General features: G+C 41.9%; 1 protein-coding gene across 1 annotated transcript in view; it reads right to left on the bottom strand.

The window, feature by feature from the left end:
• The window catches only part of fhod3b (formin homology 2 domain containing 3b), a 74569-nt gene that overhangs the window by 1426 nt on the left and 52473 nt on the right, over nt 1-20670 (bottom strand). The window contains exons 6-23 of the mRNA XM_034553527.1: nt 15923-16017; nt 14849-14960; nt 13821-13915; nt 13198-13341; nt 12785-13026; nt 9088-9198; nt 8782-8916; nt 8361-8411; nt 7661-7851; nt 6361-6885; nt 5351-6273; nt 4733-4891; nt 3932-4114; nt 3451-3570; nt 2514-2675; nt 2198-2388; nt 1804-1996; nt 192-378 (exon numbers count right to left, since the gene is read on the bottom strand). Coding sequence (XP_034409418.1) covers nt 192-378; nt 1804-1996; nt 2198-2388; nt 2514-2675; nt 3451-3570; nt 3932-4114; nt 4733-4891; nt 5351-6273; nt 6361-6885; nt 7661-7851; nt 8361-8411; nt 8782-8916; nt 9088-9198; nt 12785-13026; nt 13198-13341; nt 13821-13915; nt 14849-14960; nt 15923-16017 — 3819 coding nt within the window. The remainder of the gene's footprint in view (nt 1-191; nt 379-1803; nt 1997-2197; nt 2389-2513; nt 2676-3450; nt 3571-3931; nt 4115-4732; nt 4892-5350; nt 6274-6360; nt 6886-7660; nt 7852-8360; nt 8412-8781; nt 8917-9087; nt 9199-12784; nt 13027-13197; nt 13342-13820; nt 13916-14848; nt 14961-15922; nt 16018-20670) is intronic.

Raw genomic sequence — 20670 nt, forward strand, 5'->3', positions numbered from 1 at the left:
AGTCTGGCACAAATACCAGTCCTACTGAATGAACTTAAAGGTTTCAGGAAAGATTACTTCAGTATGCAACTGAAATACTCCTGGAACAACTATAACCACACAACAGTGTAACATTGCAGTATACTGGATGGATGGTGATGATATAATAATAAAAAGCTATGTCGGGGTTTTAACATGTTTATGAGACTGACCTCTGGTGCTGCTAGCTCTGGTGCGCGTACGGAGGCCGGGCACCGTGGACGCCACACTCTCTCCGCCCTGCAAGCTGCTCTTTAGTATGGCCTTCATGCTCTCATGTTCAGCTGCATCTTCAGCATACTGGATACCCTGAGCCTGAATCTCCTGTGTGTCGGATGGGGCACCGCCAAATTTACCACTCTGGAGGGGAAGGACAAAGGATTACATTGTATTAATAGGAGACAGTGAAACTTAGCCTGTTGTTCTGAAACTTTTAGTATTTAGGGGAGCAAGTTATCAATATACAGTTTAATATCTAGTTGTGGAAAAAAGCACTTTCGCAGCCTCAATGAAAAACAAGAGTTGAAAGTTTTACATACACATTAAAAGTGCTGTTTAGATAGACAGATAGATAGATAGATACTTTATTCATCCCCAGGGGGAAATGTGTTAACTCTGTGACACACGCACAACAATGTTTGCAACAATGCAGACATGCCAGGTTGCAGAGCACAGCTTCCCTTTGGAGGTCCATTCATTTATACCAGGAAGTAGCGGCAACTCCTCCAGGGAGATTTTCTCAACACTCTAGCTGACATCATGCGAGCGTCTCCTTTTCTCTCTTTGTCAAAACCGTCATCGCCACATCGAGCCTGTCAGTGTTACTGACCATTGTTAAATCTCGTAAACACACCCATTATTGTAATGACGTTGCATACATTAATGACAGCACAGTCTGGTTGAATGTTAGTCACGACAGGAAGTTCACATGCACTTGTTTACACACACATTCGCCACCCTACCTCACTATCATCGTCATCCTCACTCTACAGAGATGAAGGAAATGGAAGAAAGACGTGTTGTAAATACAGTATGCTGCTGGTGTCAAGTGGAAACGTTTCATACACAAAGTGACACATGTCTAGGGTTTTCAGATTGATAAACACACTACTGATTTGTCTAAATTACAACGGTTGTAGCATTTTGTCATATCATAAAGAAGCCTGTAATCCTTGATTTGGGTTGTAAACGTTCAACATTTTGGGAACTGAAAGTGAAGGGGGGGGGGGGGGGGCAACCTACCTATCTACTGTAGTTGTACACAGACTTTAGATAAATACCTTATACAACCCACTTCAAATACTCCGACTATCCATTCAAGGTGTTGGCCTTGTTATTTCTCCTTCAGGGACATCCACAGGTTTGACTTTTCACACAGTGATTGAATTAGGGTCCTTTTGAAGAGAGAGGGGCCCCTGCCAATGCTCGCTGTGGAGTCCGCTCTGAGTAGCAAACTCCTCAGGGTTTAAAGGATTTTAATCATTCAGGGAGGTGTTTGCTCTGTCCTTTCGAAGACAGAACGAGATACACCAAAAACAACTCACTGATTGTTTTTACAGTAACCTATACATGTGATTACGGAGGACCTGTGCTGATGCAATTGCAAATGTATGCCATGTCCCTCAGAAATACCATGTTTGGCGCTTTAACCGGATTAAGGTTATAACTAGTGTCTAGAGATTTCTCATATTGTCTCATATAATTGAGAAAGTACAAACTAAACAAAGAGGAGGATCAGGAAAAGGACAAAGTGTGTGACCCTTGCTCGTGGTGAGAAACACTTACATCTGTTATCATTTTTCCCCTGGTCTTATTCCTCTCTCGGTGGTTGGCCCTCTTCTGTTTCTGTTGTAGCACGCGCTCTCTTGTTGTGCGATACTCCAGGGCAAATTCACTCAGGATCTTGCTAAAGCGATGGATGCTGACCTCACGTACCGCATATATCGGATGGCCCAGGAACAGCAGAAAGGCATGAAACCTGCAGATGTTTAGAGAAACATCACATCAATCTACCGAGATCCTTTGCTGTAAACAAAGTTTAAACATGCTTCAAAAAGTAACAAAAGATGAATGAACAACAAACATATAGAGTATATAATGTATTTCTTGCATTTTTCAAAATTACATATATTTTATATTTATATCTCTAAATATAAAATATATGTCGTTCTGAGCATACCTGTTGAGTATTCTTCGATGTACAATCTTCAGAATAATGATTCTCTCTGCACAATCTTTGAGGAAGTCCGACATTTTTTGTTTCAACGGTGGTTTCATCTCGTGTTTCGCAATGACCTTGAGGTGATCCCATGATGCTTTGCACCTTCGCTCCATCTGGGCCAGATTGTCTTGAAGCTGGTCAAAGTCCACCTAACAAAATATCACAGGATTGTTGAGGACTCTCTTCAGTGGATATGACATTTCACTTTCTGCAACTCGTAACAAACTGATACTTTGGACAAATTGTTTAATGAGTTTTTAAAAAAGTAAACAACCTTGGTCAGGCGGGTGATAGCTCCTATTTCAGAGTAGAGATCAGTGCTGTCTGGAAACTTCTCCACCACGATGGAGCAGGCATGGTGCAGCAGGGACTGCTTATGAACTGTGTCCTTCACCTCCGGGACTTTCTCCAAGTAATTTAGCTCAAAGCCTTTAGCCTAGAGATGCACGAATACACAGTAACAGAGTCAGAATGTGGGACGGAAACAACTATTCAAGGACCAAATTGCAGTGAATTTCCTTTTTTGGCACAGTCAGAAATGGGGCTCAATGGAGTGTGCCAAGTGTAGATTCATTAGGCTGGTGATTATCAAAAAACACAATCTATTTCAGAGCTGACTGATTGTTCTGCAGCGGGCATATCATAAAAGACATAATCCCAATAGGATCTCCCTTGTTCTGCTGCCAGTTATTAATGGCTTACTGCAAAATATAAATGCAGCCATTATATTTACGGGAACTTCTTGTTTTGATATTGATGACTTATGTTTTCCTGTTGCATTTTTGGCTCTCATATTCCATTGACCTACAGAGAAAAACCGCCATTACAAAGTAGAACAAAAAAATGTAAGACACAGATACAGGTCCACACACAGGCAACCGAACACATACTGTCAGACCCCCCCCCCCCCCCCCCCCCCCCCCCCCCCCCCTCCTTTTCTTCTCCCAGACCCAGACAGACAGAGCCAGGTTCAGCAGAGGCCTTGACAAGCGTTTTTACTGTAGAAGGACAGTGTGCAGACAGTCAGGCAGCACATTCTTCTACACATAGAGAGTCTACTGTTATCCATTCCAAATAAATATGTTGGGGAGAGGGGGGGGGGGAGCGTGGGAGGAGCGTGGGAGGAAATGGAGGAAGTGAGTAAAAGACAGAGGGAAAGAAAGTGAAGAAACAGGAACCTCTGAGCCATATATGTCTTGAGGGTTACTCACATTAGTGCCGTTGAGGAAGTTGCCAATGGCCAACAATGTGGTCAAGATGTAGCGGAGTGTCTTGTTTTTCTCTAACTGGTCCATCCCTTCCTTGAGGTCCTGCAGAGGCTCTGCCACTTCCTAAAAGAGCATGAAAATGAAGTCAAGAATGATGTTATTCACTTTTCCCTGTTCACATTTCTGTCAATTGATTCTGCTCTGCTTTACCCCTGATACCAATGTACAGTAAACTGTCTATATAAATGTGTCTGTTTCCCTCTGTTCCCAGTCTGTATGGTAAATTAAGATCAGCAGCTGCTGGCTGTAGCATCATAACTACTGTACAGACATGACGGTGTACAACTATTCCTTTAACACCTTTAAAAGTAAAAAAATAACCCAACAACAAGACATTTAAGAATTAATAAAACAAAAATTGATGTTTTACTTCTGTAACTCCATAGGTGTACTTGTGATTACAATAGACAGGGATGTGTCTGACCTTCTCGATAAGCTCATAGTCCATCTTGAATGCCCACAGCTGCAGGCGAGCAGACAGCTCTGTGATGGAGGACAGGGTGAGAAGGAACTGCTCAGCACTGCCCAGGGGGATGTCAGGGTTGACCAGCTGAGCCTCCTGGATCCTCTGCTTCTCTTCTTCCGTGGGGATCATTGTCAAGATTTTCTAGGAAAGTGAAGCAGAAACCAGAGAAGGGGACGGGAAAGGATCAAGGATTATACACAGGATCATTCATCAAGTAAAACCTATCAAACGTGTTTTAACGCTGAAGTCAAGTATTTCAGGGAGTAAATCATAGGCGGAGATATGAAACAAATTGATTCTGACATTTCTCGCTCCAATTTTCCCCAAAAACTTGTGTGACATCTGAACTTTCAACCTCGTTTTTTGTTGTCTGTCTGAAGAGTTGTCTCCAGTGACAAGAGGTGGAGAGGAAAACTCCTTTTTGCTCAGAAAGAACTCAAGGTGAAGCTATGGAAACTAAAGGGTTTATAACCCCAAAGTGATGCAATATTAAACGTTATCTGTTGAAAAGCCTGAACATATGCATGTGGAGCTAATCTTTAATCATTGCTGTGATTCATTACATGAGAACAGCCAAATCACATAAAGTGTCAACATTGTGGGTCATCCCATCTACAAATCTCTCTTGTTTGTCTAAGTGTATTTTGTTGTGCTGCTGAGTAGATATAAGTCATTCTTTTGGACCCAGTGAGCTTAAATACTTTAGGCATAACATACAGTACCAATTTAGATACAGAACGTATCTTTAAAAAAGCTTACCTCAATGCCTTCCTTGTTCAGTGCGTACTCATCAAAGTTGAGAATAGCGGTCTTAATAGTGCGAGGAGGAGGTAAGACAGTCAAGCCGATGTTTATAGCATTGCTGCGTTTTGAGTCCAGGACTATGATTTCTTGTCGTTTACCATCAACAGCTGCTTTCTATAAGAAATACAAATCATCATTGCATTAGATCATGTTATTTGTGTAGTGAATGCAGCTCTTAATGGATTAAAGATTTACGACACAAAATATGTGTGAGATCACACCCGGCCTATCAGCCCTTATCACAAAAACAATAAAAGATATGATGCACCTTGCAGCCTATTCACCACAATAGAGTTGCTATAGACTGGTTTTGATGAGGTCCGTACAGATTGCATAGCCCTCTTTGGGCTATACTGAATTAATTTAATTTAATTGGGTATTTAGCCGAAATGATCCATGGACAGGACATGATTAAACTAATGTACTAATGTTTTCCAGGGTGATAACATGTATCACTCAAATCACAAAATGACCCTTTCTTATATGATACCGGATAGGAAGAAAACTAAACCTCCAAAAGTACACAGTAATACTGAATAGTTCTACTGTAACAGCAGCACGACACTAACTTACCTTCGTGACGGGCAGCTCCTTGGATTTGGACTCAAACATCTGCTCTAGCTTGGATGTGTCCAGTTTAACCGGCTCCAGTTTGGACCACAGGGACTCCTTACAGAATTTATGACTCTTACAATGCCAGTCCACGGGACGCACTTCGTTCCAGAAGAGTCGGATGGTCTTCTTTTTTTTTTGGAAGAGAGGCATCTCCCCTCGACTCAGCTGAGGGGAGGGCGGAGGGATAGGGGCCATGAATGGTGGGGCTGGGGGCATCATTTTGCCAAGCATGGGAGGAGGGGGAGGAGGAGGGCACCCAAACAGGGGTGGGGGTGGTGGCAGTGCAGCATTACATGGCAGAGGTGGAGGAGGTGGTATGAGGTCACCCGACCCTAGTACACTGTCCATATCTAAAATATCCATGTCATCCTCATCCCTCAGGTCTGTGAAGTCCATTTCTTTGATCCTCAGCTCTCTAGGTTTGGCCATCAGCTGATCCCAGATATAGTCAGACTCTTTCTTAGGGGGTAAGGTTGAGGCAGCGATTGATGATTTGTCATTTTGCTGCTGCTCTTTTGAGGCCTCGACCTCAGGAAGAGACGTTAGGCCTTTGACCAAATCTCCAAACTTCTCTGCCACTGCTCGCACACTGCCCTGGTTGTCCAGATGTCCCACCTCCATTTTTTTCACATTTTCTTCTCTGGCCTGTCTGTGAGCCTCCAATGTGGAGATCCTGCTGGCCAAGCTAGCTACAGAGGAGTCATTAATCTCTGCATCCTTCTCACATTTACAGTTTTCCTTCTCCGTTTCTGCTACGTTCCCTTCATCCTTGCCGGTTGTCGCCTGAGAGTAGAGCATGTCCAGCATGAAGCGCTTGCTGTTGAGTATTTTGTTGCACTGGTCGTTCACATCTGCGTCTTTAATGCACTGTGTCCATTGGCCTGTTGATATGAAAATCATTTTGACATCGACAAAAATAGACACAGTTGATTATCAAAGTAACTGAATAAAATTAGCATCCATCGTACCTGCTTCAATGTCATTGGTGAGTTTCTCCTCCCGCTCCTCCCTCTCCAGAGTGCTACTTGTGGAGGAGATGCTGGATGCAGAGCAGTTATCCTTTTCATTCACTTCCTCGTTCTGTTTCTCCTTCTCACTCAGCAGTACACCGTCTTCGACATCCCTTTCCGGCTGCTCCTTCTCAAACTCCACATTCACCTCCACATCTGTCTCTCCCACCTCTGCAACGTCTGCTACCTCTTCCTCCTCGACCTGCCCTTCCACTTCTACCTTGTCCATGTACTGTTTCTGTTCCTCGAGCTTCTCCTGCTCTTGCCTCTCGTCCTTCTCCACGCCTGACTGTTCTGATGCTGATGCTGGCTCTGCCACTACATCCTGGTCGTCCTGAGTCTCAGCGACATCCTCTGTCTCTGCAGGCGCCTCTGTCTCAGCCTGCTGCTTGTCTGGATCAGAGGGAGGTGTGGGGGAAGGTTCTGATACTGTTAAGTCTGGCACTGGACTTTTGGTTCTGGTCTGTGGGTCAAGGTTTGGCTCTGAGATATGTTCAGTTTCTGGAAGAGTAATAAAAACAACGTAGCTAAATTGTTACTTGAAATACTTCAGTTATGTGTGTTTATATTATCTGATAGTCTTCAGAAACAATCTTTGTTTATAATTAAAACAGCTTTAAATTGCTTCCTGACATGTCCTTAATTGCACTGAGTGACTGTACATTTCCAGACTGTAGAAATAATTCACAAAGCAATCATCAAATTATGTTACCATAGCTCATGCTCACACACACACACACACACACACACACACACACACACACACACACACACACACACACACACAGTAAAACACAATGTGAGTGGCTGAGAGGGAATGCTTTACAATTTATGAGAAGTTAGTTCAAAGGACTATTGAAGTATGTTTTACAAAAATAACAATAATACAAAATAATAGTATTGAGAGAAACAGCTCTTTTGAGTGCAAGCTAGCTTTAAATCACTGAAGCTGCTTAATAAGTTTATTTAGACACAACACACAAACATCTATTTTCCTAAAATCTTACTGTACCGCTTATACATTTTGATACACACACATAAATCACGTAGTTATTCTCAATAATCTTGTTCAGCGGAAGTGGAGCTGAATCTAATTTCTGTGCGATAATCACTTGTCAATTGTTAATGCCGAGGCCAGTGTGTAGGACAGGTGCACCAGAATAGTCTCTGCCAGCTCTGCAAGCCAACATTACAGTCCATTAATGCTCACATCACTCGGGTACTAATGATGAATAAACTGTTGGAAAATAGCAGTTACCCGATGTCCGGCGTACAGTGGTGAGTGTGTCTTCCGGTGAGATAATGGATGAAGGTGTGGCACAGCGGGACGCAGAGCGGCTGGCAGGATTGGGACTCAAACACAGCGTGATCTCTGTCCGTCCTCTTGTTGGCACCCTGGGGCGCTCTCGCTCAAACTCCTCTGCGGCTCGCCTCTCCACAGCCTTGTACCTGGAATAACGAAATGTATCTTTTAGAAGTCTGTACACTTAGGTTTCGATGGATGCTGATCTGTAGTAAAAGCTGTTTTAAAACAATAGTTGTGATATAATCACGTCGAAACATACGTGCAAAGGATTGCAAATCAAAATGTAGTTATGTTTTCTTCAGGTGAAAATGTTACTAAAAGTGTTTCTTTTAGGGATGAAAAAATATATGAATTCAAACCCCTGAAAAAATGACATGTTAGAGGTATTAGACGTTTTCCTGAATAATAGCCAGTATGTCAATATTTTAGCTGTGAACACATATGCCATATTTGTCTTGATCCTAGCTATTTATAGAAACATTGAGCTGTAATCCTGTTACTCAGGTCAAATGATGACACATGATTGACATTATATTGGACACACTCCCATGTTAAACATTGGGATGCCTTAATAGGGAGCATGGAGCTCTAACCACTATAATTCAGCATTATTGTCTGATCCATGTGAACCCATGAACTAAAGTAAACTCACCTTTCCTCTCTGGCTTGTCTTGCTTCTTCCCTCTTGTCAACATAATCTCGACTGAGATAGAAAGACAGAAACAGAGTCAGAATTCAGTGCCTGTACTCACAGTCTGTATAATGTCATATTTCAATTGCTGAACTAAAATTCATATGGTGAGTGCAAAGAACGCAAACAGAGCATCACAAAAAGGTCAGAGTAGAACATATGCTTTTGCAGATTCTTCCTTCCATGATTTGGTATTTCTTATAATCATCATAAAGAAAGACAGCTCAGCTTTTATCTGACTCACAGGGGATCAGTGAAGAATGTGTACAAATACCAGCATGTCTTTATTGGCCGTACAGCTCCCTACAAATTAAACAAATAATATATTCTCTCTGACATATATTCATATAGTATTTTGTCTGATTGGTTGGGTGAGACTAACTTGAAACGGTTCCTCTCTTCTCTTTCGATTCTCTGCAGACGCTCTTCTCTTTCCAGGCGTCTCCTCTCTCTCTCCGCAGTCAGAGACTCCTGATGCTGTCTGTACGATGAAGTGAGCAAGCCTCCTAGAGCAGGTCTAAAGGTCAAGGACAAAGAACAACTGTGATAACAATATCGAACATTGATTGATTGGCTTGTAGTGAGTGTTTTTGGCATTTACAATCTTTTTTTAAATGGGAGCTTTACACATGATCAACTATATAGTCAAAATGTTCTGCATCAGCTGTGGAAACGTTGAGATGCCAACCTGTCAACTGCTTTGGACTCTGGTGTGCAGGTTGCTGAAGTAGTGAAGCGATGCATGGGTGATGTCGAAGCCTTGTGCCTGCCAGGGTATGGACTGCCATTGGCACGGATTCTGTTAAAAGAAGGGAGAAATAAATGCTTTGTTCTCCCATAAAAATGTTTCACTGAAAGAAGAACGATGGACAACGCTTAAAGAATCTGTGATGTGAATTCCAATGTCATACGAGTGGATAGCTCACACTAAGGTATGACTGTGTTGTATTTATTGAAAACATACTAGTGTTCAACTATATGTAAATCCAAAGGCCTCATACATATGGTCCCTGCACACTCTTGTCACTCTTGACCTGTTGACACCTGGCCTTACCTTTCAGCCCAGCAGGGCTTTCTAGCTGTGTAAGGTGTAGGAGAGTTGTTTATATCTGTCAGACTGAAGATGGAAGTCAGAAGAAAGAGAGTAACAGTCAGATCAGACACTCCAAAGATCAAATATTAATATGTTAGTCATACAAACAAGACAGCGAGACAGCAGTCAAAGGGCTGCAAGACCACAAAACAACAGAGCTGATGGGGGCAAGACAATATTCTGTCTGTCTAACTATTTAGAAGGCAATAAGACTGCTGTAAAATTGATAAAAGGGAATAATTCATGCTTAGATGGCATTCAGCATACAATGCTATGGAACTGCTACATCATTCCAGCTTTGGTTGACTATCATGTTTCCATTGCTACACACCTCTGCAGAAACATCAACGGCTAAGAGACAGTGACTCATGTTGTAAACTTTGAATTCCTTAATGCTTTGAATTAATTGTTGTACTTGTCTTGGATTAACTGTAGTGCAAAGCCACAATGGAAGACAGATGAGTCGTAAATTTCAGCAAAATAATGCTTTCCAGCAACTTAAAAAAGGAAGGAATTATTGACTTTCCTTTTTCCAGTATAGTATGGCTTTGTAAATGGCAGATCATGCAACATAAAATCACATTTGGGGGTAATAAAAGCAACTATGTTTAAAGGATGACGAAGATAGAGAGGAACTAAGCCACAGCAACACAAATAACCTGATGGGGCACAATATAAACTATTTTAAAGAAAATATATGAATTATTTAACATTTAGAATAACTATTTTAGAATAACTATATTTGCTTTCACATTTATGGTGCTTGCAGGTGTCTTTACTGAGTGTACAGTGAGCTACAAAGAGACGCAGACACCAGTGATGGGGATGATGGTGTGTTTCCTCATTAGGGTTAGGTGGAGGGAAGTGGGGGTGAGGCTGGGGTAGTCTGACAATAACGGTGTGCTGAGCCTGGCACTCCACTCAGAGCAACACGGACGACACAGTCAGGTGGCCGGGGAGGAACCCACCAAGGACTAAAGGTCCTCTTTTTAGGTGCAACGGACACAGGAGACGATATCCTGGTCTTGACGCTGAGATATTCTCTCTGCCCTGGCTGGTCACTGGCTTTAGGGAAGATGTTGCCCATACACTTTAAGTTCAAACACATGTTAGGAGTGTCTGCTACAGCCGGAGCCACACTAGGATGACAAAATACAACAGAATAGGAGTCCAAATGGAAGAAAAACTAGGGAGAAACTGTATGAGGGAAAGGGGAATCACGCTTGGAACCAGTTGGCCTAAAATACCTGTGAGCGCCCTGTCTAGAGGACTCAGTGACTGGATGACTTTCATAATCTGCCTCGTCCTCCTCATCCTCCTCATCCTCCTCCTTCACTCCCTCCTCCTTCTCTCCTTCCTCCTCCTCTTCTTCCTCTTCTCTGTGGTGAGAGGAGGGATCAAGGGTATAAAAGGAGGAAAGGGAGGATGTAGGCAGGCAAGAGAAACGAGAAAGTGGACAGAGACAATGAAAACACAGAGCAGAGGAAAGCCCGGGCGACACAACACACAAACATGACAAACACCAAAACCATTAGAAGAGAGAACAAGAGAGACACACACTGAAAGATGTGCAAAAGGGTTAGTAGGTTCTGACAACAAACACTTCTGGAAAATATTAGAAATGGATATGCATTTACAGTTACAACAATTTAAGTGTAATTCCTAAGGCAGCATTAAATACAAATGCAATAAATCCTAAATAAATCAATAATGGAGACATTTTTTAAATGAAATTGGTCGTGTATTGAGCGAGGACGCTGCAGACGGCAGCTGTTAAACAGGCTACAACGTAATTGCTCGGATCAATTCTTCACCATTAATTAAAACGTCTAACAAGATTATGGAAACCGATGAGAAAATAAAAAGTATTGTCTTTACCTTTTTTTTGATTTGGTTTGTTATTGTGTCTAGTGGAAATGAGACTGAGAGTTGTAGAGAGAAGTTTGTTGTGTTGGAGTACATAAAACATAGCTTAGTGTTTAAAAAAAAGAAGTTTTTTGTCATGGCCGAATATTTAGCTGATTTTGACGAATCAGAATTTGACACAATAACAAACAATGATTCGAAAGGTTAAGAAAACTTTATTCCCATAACTATTTTAAAGGACTTAAACTGACGGTAATGTATTGTGCTGAGCAATTACATTGCAGCCTGTTTAGCGGCTGCCGTCTGCAGCTTTCTTTCTCAATACTGGACCAGTTTTTAAAAATGTGGGGAAAATGGGTTAAATTCGAAACATACCATGCTATCAAAAAAAATCTCCTTGTGATTTCAATTGGGAAATGTAATAACAAGTGTTGGGCATGTGGACGATATGTTGTTTGCTTGAACAGATAGTCTGGGATACATCGTCATTCACAAGTCTGTGGCCACTTTGCTTCTGGATCCGTCTCGGATGTCTGGATTTCATTAACAATATGGAAAATGGTGCTCTTCAAAGGCAGCTTGGATTTCCTGTGGTGGACTGGAAGAAGCTAGTCCAGTAAGGCAGTATCATATGACCTGCTGGACCGAATTAAGTCTTCCTGAAGACCTGGGTGCTACCAGGAATATTAGGGCATATGCTACGCGCCAAACAATTCCTAGTTTAAAATTCAAGCCTAATTTTTTGTCTTCTCATGTATGGCCTATAATAAAAGGTGAACTGAAGGGTTAACATGACTTCCATGAAAAGGAATTGTCTGACTAAGTTTTTCTGGTGCTTTTATAGGACATAGTCCAAACTACAGCACACCTAAACACGATTGCAATTTTCTTCTTGCCTGAATCCCCAGTTATGGTTTTTCTGAGTTTGTGTAATCCTAAAGGTTTTCTGTATTAAAAAGACGATGGCATTGTGTATTTTGAGGTAAATGCACTCTCACTGAAGGAAGCATGACTTGAGACACAGAGCAGATAGCTCATGTCATGTGTGTACTGAAGCTTCCAATTTCCATCTAAGGGTAGGGGAAATCTGACAGTGGGGAAATGAATTCAAATGTCCCTTTGCAGCAACGGTCTCCTTCTTTAAATTACTACATAATAAACTCTCTGCTTTGGCTCTGGACAGAATAGACGCATCTCTCCAAGGCTGAAATATAATACAACACTTGCAGTCAAGCTGTTTCCTGTGAAACAGAGTAAAACTCCACGGACGAGGATTCATTTGTGGTTCCATTTTAGTTGCAGCTTCAAATATACAAGATCAAAACCAATCCTTTCTTTTTAAAACAAGGATCGGACCAAGTTCACACTAAAATGGAAGCGAGGATTAAAGGTTATTTTCCATTTCTCTGTCCTCCGCCGGCCTCACCTCTCACTGATGTCCTCAACGCGTTGGCCACCGAAAGGCAGGAAGCTGCTCGCGTGAGCGCTGCTCGGTGATGCCGGGGCAGAAGTGTGGCCTCTGCTATTCTGGAGTGAATGTCTTCGGCTGCGTCTTCTCTCCAGGCCTCGCCTCTCGTTGGTGCCACCGACGCTGGCCCGCCTGCGCTCCTTACGGACGCTGGGAGGCAACTGGGTTTCATCGTCTCCGTCCTCGTGTCGGAGAGTCATCTGGATCAAAGGCATCACAGAGAAACTGAGTAAATAAACTCCTACCTTGGTACACACTTCACTTCTGGCTGTCGTATGAGTCGTGTGACCTCAGTCGATTGTGAGACACACATGCCCAATCAATCACGTTAAGGCTAGTTGCAGATAATGTGGCAGTGTAGGTTTTCTGACCTCGTAGATGTTGAACTGTTCTACGAGGTCGAGGTCAGTGCCTTTCCTGCTCAGGTGTCTCTGGGCCATGGCTTCAATGCCCTGCTCCTCAAGACAGTCCACCATGTCGTAGTATGAGTCCTGGTCTGGGAGGCCTGCCAGAGTCTGAAACACGAATGCGTTCAATAACAAATAACACAATAAGAGTTCTAACCTGTTTATGCAACATTTTGTATTAATTGTGAAAACAAAAAGAAAGTTCGCCTGAAATTTATTTGAAAGTTGTTTTGTTTCGACCTCGTATTGAAATGTATGTATGTCTGTATTTGGGATCAGAGTTTCCCCCGGCACTTTGCAAAACAAGACAGGTTCTTTGTATACATGATACTGTACAATCCATTCTTATTTTTAATTAAATTAGAATCTGGTTTGCTGCTGCAATGATGAAGTTACTTAAAAGGGCGGAGCAAAAGGAGTGATAATGACTTCCTACTGATTCCTTTGAAAAGCTCAATCTGACAAAGGGTCCAGCAGATCAGATCACATTTTGGAAACACTGCAGATAAGAAACCCAGATTAAGTTTGACATATAGAGACCAAGAGAGGAGCTAGTTGTGAGTCCTAGATGGTATTCCTCCACTGACCTTATTGATGAGTGTCATTGCATACACCAGCAGCTCTGTATCCACTCCATCCTTCTCATCTAGGATCTCCATGACGTTTGACCACAGTTTTGTTTCTGCTGCAGCAAAAAGGCACGCAACACAATGTGTATCAAAAGACAAACTCCACCAGGTTAGAGTAAAGTCGTATTAATCCATTTGCTGATCTTAGAGTGTAAAAAAAACAGTTGCAACCTTGCAGCTCCCTCAGAGTTCAGAAATCAAAACAAAAATAGTTTTGTCATCTCATGGCTCCAGTAAGAGGAATGCAGCCATAGCAAGTTTCCCTCTAGGAAGAGTGGCAGTGGAAAAAACACATAACAAGGGCAAGTTTATCACCAGAGCCGCCGTGTGCCTCAGACACAAGTGTCAAGTCCATCTCCTTCTCATTAGGAGTCCGGGGATCAGGTTCAGTCTTCTTATGCAACAGCAGAAGTGACAGGATCAGGGAGCTGAGACAGAGGGATACCCGACCCCTGCACGGCTGATGCTCAACCGCCCGTTGTACGTAACAGTACAATGTGGAGCCTCGAGTGAGGCAGGTAACTGAACCCTGCTGACGGCAGGAGTTACAGTCTCTCTCAATGTGCCTCGTTCCATGCGTCGCTAGGGAGCTGCAGGACAACTGATCTGACGACTGTGTAACAGGGGACGGTGGTCTGCGGTCATCTGAGCAGCACTACAGCCCCCCGCGAATGACTTGATTAGAAGAAGGAGAAATCCATCCTAAATGGGACTTTACATTTTTTTGTGTTTATATTATTTACAGTAATCCTGTTATATTTCACTGCTGTTTCACTTGAGAAATGGAACAACAGATAATTACAACTGATATAATGTGAACGTTGTTTTAGAGGTATTGAAACAAACTCTTATTAGCTGGAAAAAACCCATTTGGTGTAATACCTCACGTGATGAATCCAAAAAGTCTGTCAAGCTCTTGATGCCATGGCAGTTTCTTCTGTCTGCAGGAATTGAATTAAACATCCCAAAATCTCTATAATGCCTACCTCTTTTGGCATCCACGGCGTTCACGACCTTTATGAGCAGGGCGGTGTTAGACTCGGTGTACTCCACAAACACCAGCAGCAGCTTTAGGGCTGTCTTCACCACCAGACGAAACTGCACAAAGAGAAAAATACAGTTAAGACAGAAACCACAATGTGACCCCAGCCTCTAAATCCAAGCACGTAACACACAATCCACTTCATTTCCACTGTAAATGTGCCCTATTACTGGTATCCTATTGTCTTATAGAATATTTGTATTAAAGAGTTCGATAAGAACTTTGTGTGACAATCACAATAACATTTAAACTGGTTTATAACAAACAGTGAAAAGAGTCTTCAAATACTGATGCAGTCGACTAAAACTCAAAATGTACACTAACAATCGCCAAAATGAACACTGACACTGGAAATTTGTCATAAGAGGACAGCAATCATTTCTTTTGAAGGCCATCCACTACACTGTGTTTTAATGGACTCAGAAGTTCATTCAGTGAGCGACTCAGGATGCCTCAGTGTTCTACTGAACGACTCAGAAGGTCCTTTGTTCCAGCAGCAGTTCGATTTTTTAATGAATGATAGTGTTTTTAGATTTAGATTTAGCATCTTTCTGATGGTCATGTTTTATGGGGTATCTTCTGGTTTTGTTTGTTCCTTGTAGTGTGTTACTTGTCTGTTGTGCTCTGTGGACTGTGTCTATTGTTGGCTGTACAAATTGTTGGTGGCAAATGAGTTTCCCCACTCGGGATTAATAAAGTTTTCTAATCTAATCTAATCTAATATAAAGTTATTGGGAAAACAGGGGTTTTGATACAAAATTTAATTTAAAAAAAAGGTGAAAGCCAAATACTATTTCAACATTTACACGAGAAGGCAGAACGATTGAAGAGTTAATGTAGTTCCCTACTCTGCTGCAAATATGCTGCACATTACAAAACATGGCCACTAGAGGGCCAAGGGGACCACAATAATAGAGGAAAGTCTGTGAGGAGTATGTGATTATTTCAATGAAGTCAGTGCACAGATAGGGTTACTGAGTTAAGTATATCAACTGTGTTTAATGTTCATAATCTTTACCTTGGATCCAACCAGTGTGTAAAGCCACTGGACTGTTTCATTGTGAGATATGAGGCCGTTCATCCCATCCACATACAGCATTATCTGACCAAGAGCTGGAAAGAGAGAGAGAGAGAGAGAGAGAGAGAGAGAGAGAGAGAGAGAGAGAGAGAGAGAGAGAGAGAGATGGGGTTTGGTTAATCATCTGCCATTTACACATTTGTCCTGCTCAGCACCCAAAACAACAGTAAATGTTTGCTCTAAATGTTTAGAGTCCTAGAGACGCCCTAAAAATGGTTAGCTAATTGTGAAGCGTTTATTTATATAATGATGAAACATAAACAGAAAATTGACAAACATACCACTTTTGTACAACTCTCAGTGTAATGCAAACAAAAATAGACAGAAAAAATTAAACAGTGTGCCATAAAAAATGAACTTCTGCATGTATTGACTTCTGCATGTCCCTAAACAGGACCTACACACTAATGTATGACCAATAACTTTTTTTTCCAAGAATGTTCTGTGGCTGTCACATATGCACGTATAAACGATACCAAACAAATGTGTTTTGTTAGTGAAAAGAGTTAACGATATTCCTCTGCCCATCATGATTAAAAAAAAAACACCTAAATAAGAAAAACGGCACTCGTCCCTCAAGTTAGTGGACAAAAATGGAGGGAAATATTTGAGCGCCTTGAGTGCCTCACTGGATGCTGACATGACTTCCATCTGTAACAGGATACATAAATAAGAGCATAATAAGAGCCAGGGGATCTCTATGGGGGGCAGTACAAGTGTAGGGCTTCTGTTAAAGAAGGAGATGGGGGGAGGGAGAAAAACACTGCTGGAAAGAAGTGGAACAGACCAAAGCTCCTTTTAAACATGTAGCTTTTTTTTACAGCATCTCAGTGGCCATCCACAGGGAGTTAATGCATTCATACAGAAGACCACAGCAACAGGATGAGCTCAGCTTGAACCCACTGCAACTTTAGGTGATGCATTAGCTGACATGTGGGAAAAAAAGATTAGTTGTATAAACACGTGAAGACATTGAAAGTGGAACATTTTTGGAAGGCCTGGTTGACTATTTATTGGCAGAAGCTGAATAGCTTTGGGGGTAATATCGGAGAGAATTTGGGGGGAAAATAAATTCCTGTTTTTTTCAAATGTGACAAAAGGTGATGAGCTTTGTGCTAATCAAGTACATAAATGTGTGAGTAGCTGGAGACTCATTCATGGGCTGCAAAGCTGACACACCAGGTGTTTGACCTGTTAAAAATAACATTAAAAACTGTCAGAGTTCAATCTTTGATCAACAACTAGATAAAATACTTAGACAGACTTATTGCGGGCTCTTAAACAGAATGCCATGTAATCTCCTCTCGCCATGTTTCCTCAGACATGTTATGATGAGATTCTGTCATATTATTTTCCTCTCCTCTTCTCTAGGGGGGCATGAAAATCATGAATATGCTGTAGATAAGCCAAAATTCCCAGGTGCAGCTGCTGTGTGTGCATGGTGCCCGAGAGTGTGTGGGTGGACGGACGCATGAGTGCATGTGTGTGTGTGTGTGTGTGTGTTTACATGCTGATGGGCCACTGCTGCAGCAGCAGGGGCAGTTCATCTTTTATCAATCAGGGTTAATTACTCACAACATGTCAGTCCAGAGCATTCCTAACAGGCCTCTCCTGCTGCGAGCTCAGAGCCGCGTGTCACAGCAGTCAGCGGCTCGGACAACACGGCGAACCAAAGCAGACCACATCAGAGTGTGTTTATGAAAACATGATTAACCTCCTCAGTCAGCGGCCCGAGTGTCACCCTCCTTGTGACTTCCCCCTCTTTGTATGAGATCACTGCTGACAGACGAGTGACAGCAGTAATGACATGACCTACAGCTGGTCTATTGAGTCCAGAATGGATTCCTATATGTTTTAAAAAAGACGAAGATCTAACTAGCATGTAAAAAGTGGCTGAACTAACTATTAACAGTAACTCCTTATGCACAGACGCAAACACCTGTGAGTTTTGCTGAATGAGCGATGAGCTACTTACTTCTTTTCAAGTTGGTAGCCGATGCCTGACCTGCAATATCATCACAACGCTGACTTTTATCTCGGGTGTGCACCTGTGTACAGTATCTGGTGAGGTTTTGAGGAATGTCCCATTGAAAACACGGGTGAGAAAAGATAAGTGGCCTTAATGAGGCTTTTTAAAGTGTCATTACGCAACATGAACGTTCAGCTGCTGACAGATGAGACGTAACTGATTGTTCCCTAAAGTCGACCACAAAATCAAATGACTTTTAGACCATTCTGACATGTTATCATAAGACGTTATTTAAAGATATCTCTGGAAGGTTTTGGGCTTCTTCATTTTTTTACTTGCATGTAGCCAAGGAAAATACAATCCAAGTGAATGTCTATATCACATGTTCATCTGATTTAGCGAGCAGAAACAATATGATATTCAAACCCTTATGAACGATGCCAGAAATCACAAAATCATTAACATTTCTCTCAGATTCATTAAAACTGCTGCTTTTTGGAATTATTCAATGACAGCTGCCATTTATGTACAATTCAACTTTTGAGTTACAGAAACCACATGGACTGCAGTCAGGTAAAACGATACTGTAATTGTTAAAAGAAATGTACCTTTCATTATGGGAAACTGCAAACTTAAGGGTCAGGTCAGAAACAGTTTAAAGGAAACATCTAATTACTCTCAAAGCAATCGCCTTTTATGAACTTCAAATGGAACTTATTTCCACACACTTGTGAGTAAATTAGTCGTGAAACTGCTCCGGAAAATGGAAAGTTACCTGTGTGTTGCAGTTTGAAAGTAAGATCAAATCATTCTACTATGGTGTACTTTCCCAGCCTTGTACCTTTCTGAATAGCTGAGTGTGGGTCATGAGATTTGTTTTTCAACTCTAAAACAGACAGTCATCAATAACTTTGGAAGACGGTTAATAAGAAGAGCATGTGAGTGCTGAGTCTGTACAGGACAGCCTCAACTTCAAGCACTGATCCGGGGCCAAAAATGTGGGCCTCCATTCGAATAATCATGAGCAGCTCTATAATACCTCACACAAAGTACAACAATAACATTGCTAAGTCCCTTTGCATGTATGTCACGTAATGAGATGTTGGCAGACAACGAGCTGCCTTCAAAGCTCAGCGATTAGAATATAAATGTGAGCCATTATGGGAAAGGATAGCCGAGGAAGAAAGATTTAGCTAAAAAGAAACTTGGAAGTGTTCAATGAGCAACCTGGTCATCTCACACTCCATTTCTTGTTATACTTAACATACGTTACCAGTAAAGAGAACACTTGAATGATATGGAGGTGCCGAGTCCCTGTTCCTGTGTCTGAACCAGAACTCTGAGAGGACAACAAACTAATGCAACTGAGGTCTGGTGGAAGTGTTTCTTCAGGGCCTCTCCCTCTAATAAACCACAGCAATTATCTTCCACAGCCCCAGGAATGTGCAGGAAGGGCTGCTCCCTGACCACTGCCGAGGTGAGAAGCACTCTGAGGTCTGGGTGGCAGCACCAACCTGAGCCAGCTGACTTTGGAAAAGAAAAGAAAAAAAGAGTACAAGACACTTATCTATGAAGTTGCAAGAAATTAACTCAACAGCTTCCCCTTCGTAAAACGGTTCAATCCCCCTCCACTCACCACGCTGCCCCTTTGGTTTCATTTACATTTGGGAATTTAGCAAAACTGGGTCAGCCAAACGGTCTGTCAGCGTGCAACATTTATTTCACAAGGGACCAAATCTCCATCCCATACAGTGAAACTTAGAGCCTCTTATCTTATTATGCTCATTAGCAGGGAGCTGCTCTAAAGCGTGCCTCCTGGTACCCACCTGAGCTAATTGTGGTTTACTGCAAAGTTTGGAAAATATAACGTTTTAATGTGCATTCTTGTTCTATCGTGGCACCATATTTATAGTAAATTTAATTTCAAGTTTCTACTGGTAGTAAATATTGATCGAGCAAGCGCTTGGAAACTACAGATAAGTCATAATAAATTGTTAATATAAATATTATTGCTTAGTGTCATTGAAATAAAAAGTGAAAATCGGACAGATTTCCTTTCGGTACTGACATTTAACATGACTGCATCATTGTCTCGAGCTAACTTCTCATTTCGAGCCTGTCTACCATAAAAAGACCAGTTAATACTCATGACAATTATTAACTGAATAAAACACGTTCATAGTTTATTCCAATTGTTATTCAGCTAATCACCCAGACCATTAGAACCAGACTAACTGCCTCCGACAGACTAATTCAGAGCTGACTGCCAGCCTTGCATTGAGCTCCATACAGTGAAACAACAGGGGGATGTTTCCATTTTCATTCCTGAATACATGTCTGCCAGTATTTGACACAATTTGCTGAGGTCCCAAGCCAAAACAAATTCCCTACAGACAAACAAACAAACCTCATGGAACAATAGCATGGAGTAAGGCAGCGGAGCCTGTCCGGTATTTGGTTGAGCAATCTTGGCAGGAACCGCAGACCTATAGAGCATGGCACAGTGAGCCGGGTAGACTACAACACTGTAAAGAAAATTTAAAAAAGGCTATTATATGTAATATGTCTCCATTTCCTCTGCATTCAACATAGTATAAAGCTGATAGATTTCAGTTCATAAACTGCATTTCAGAAAGTCCGATTAGGACAATGAACAACTGGGGAAACAGATGACTTGTTCCCATCCCATCTAATTGGGGAAGACTTTGGAGAAAAGCTA

Source organism: Cyclopterus lumpus, chromosome 16 (assembly GCF_009769545.1).
Source record: "Cyclopterus lumpus isolate fCycLum1 chromosome 16, fCycLum1.pri, whole genome shotgun sequence".
Classification (NCBI taxonomy): domain Eukaryota; kingdom Metazoa; phylum Chordata; class Actinopteri; order Perciformes; family Cyclopteridae; genus Cyclopterus; species Cyclopterus lumpus.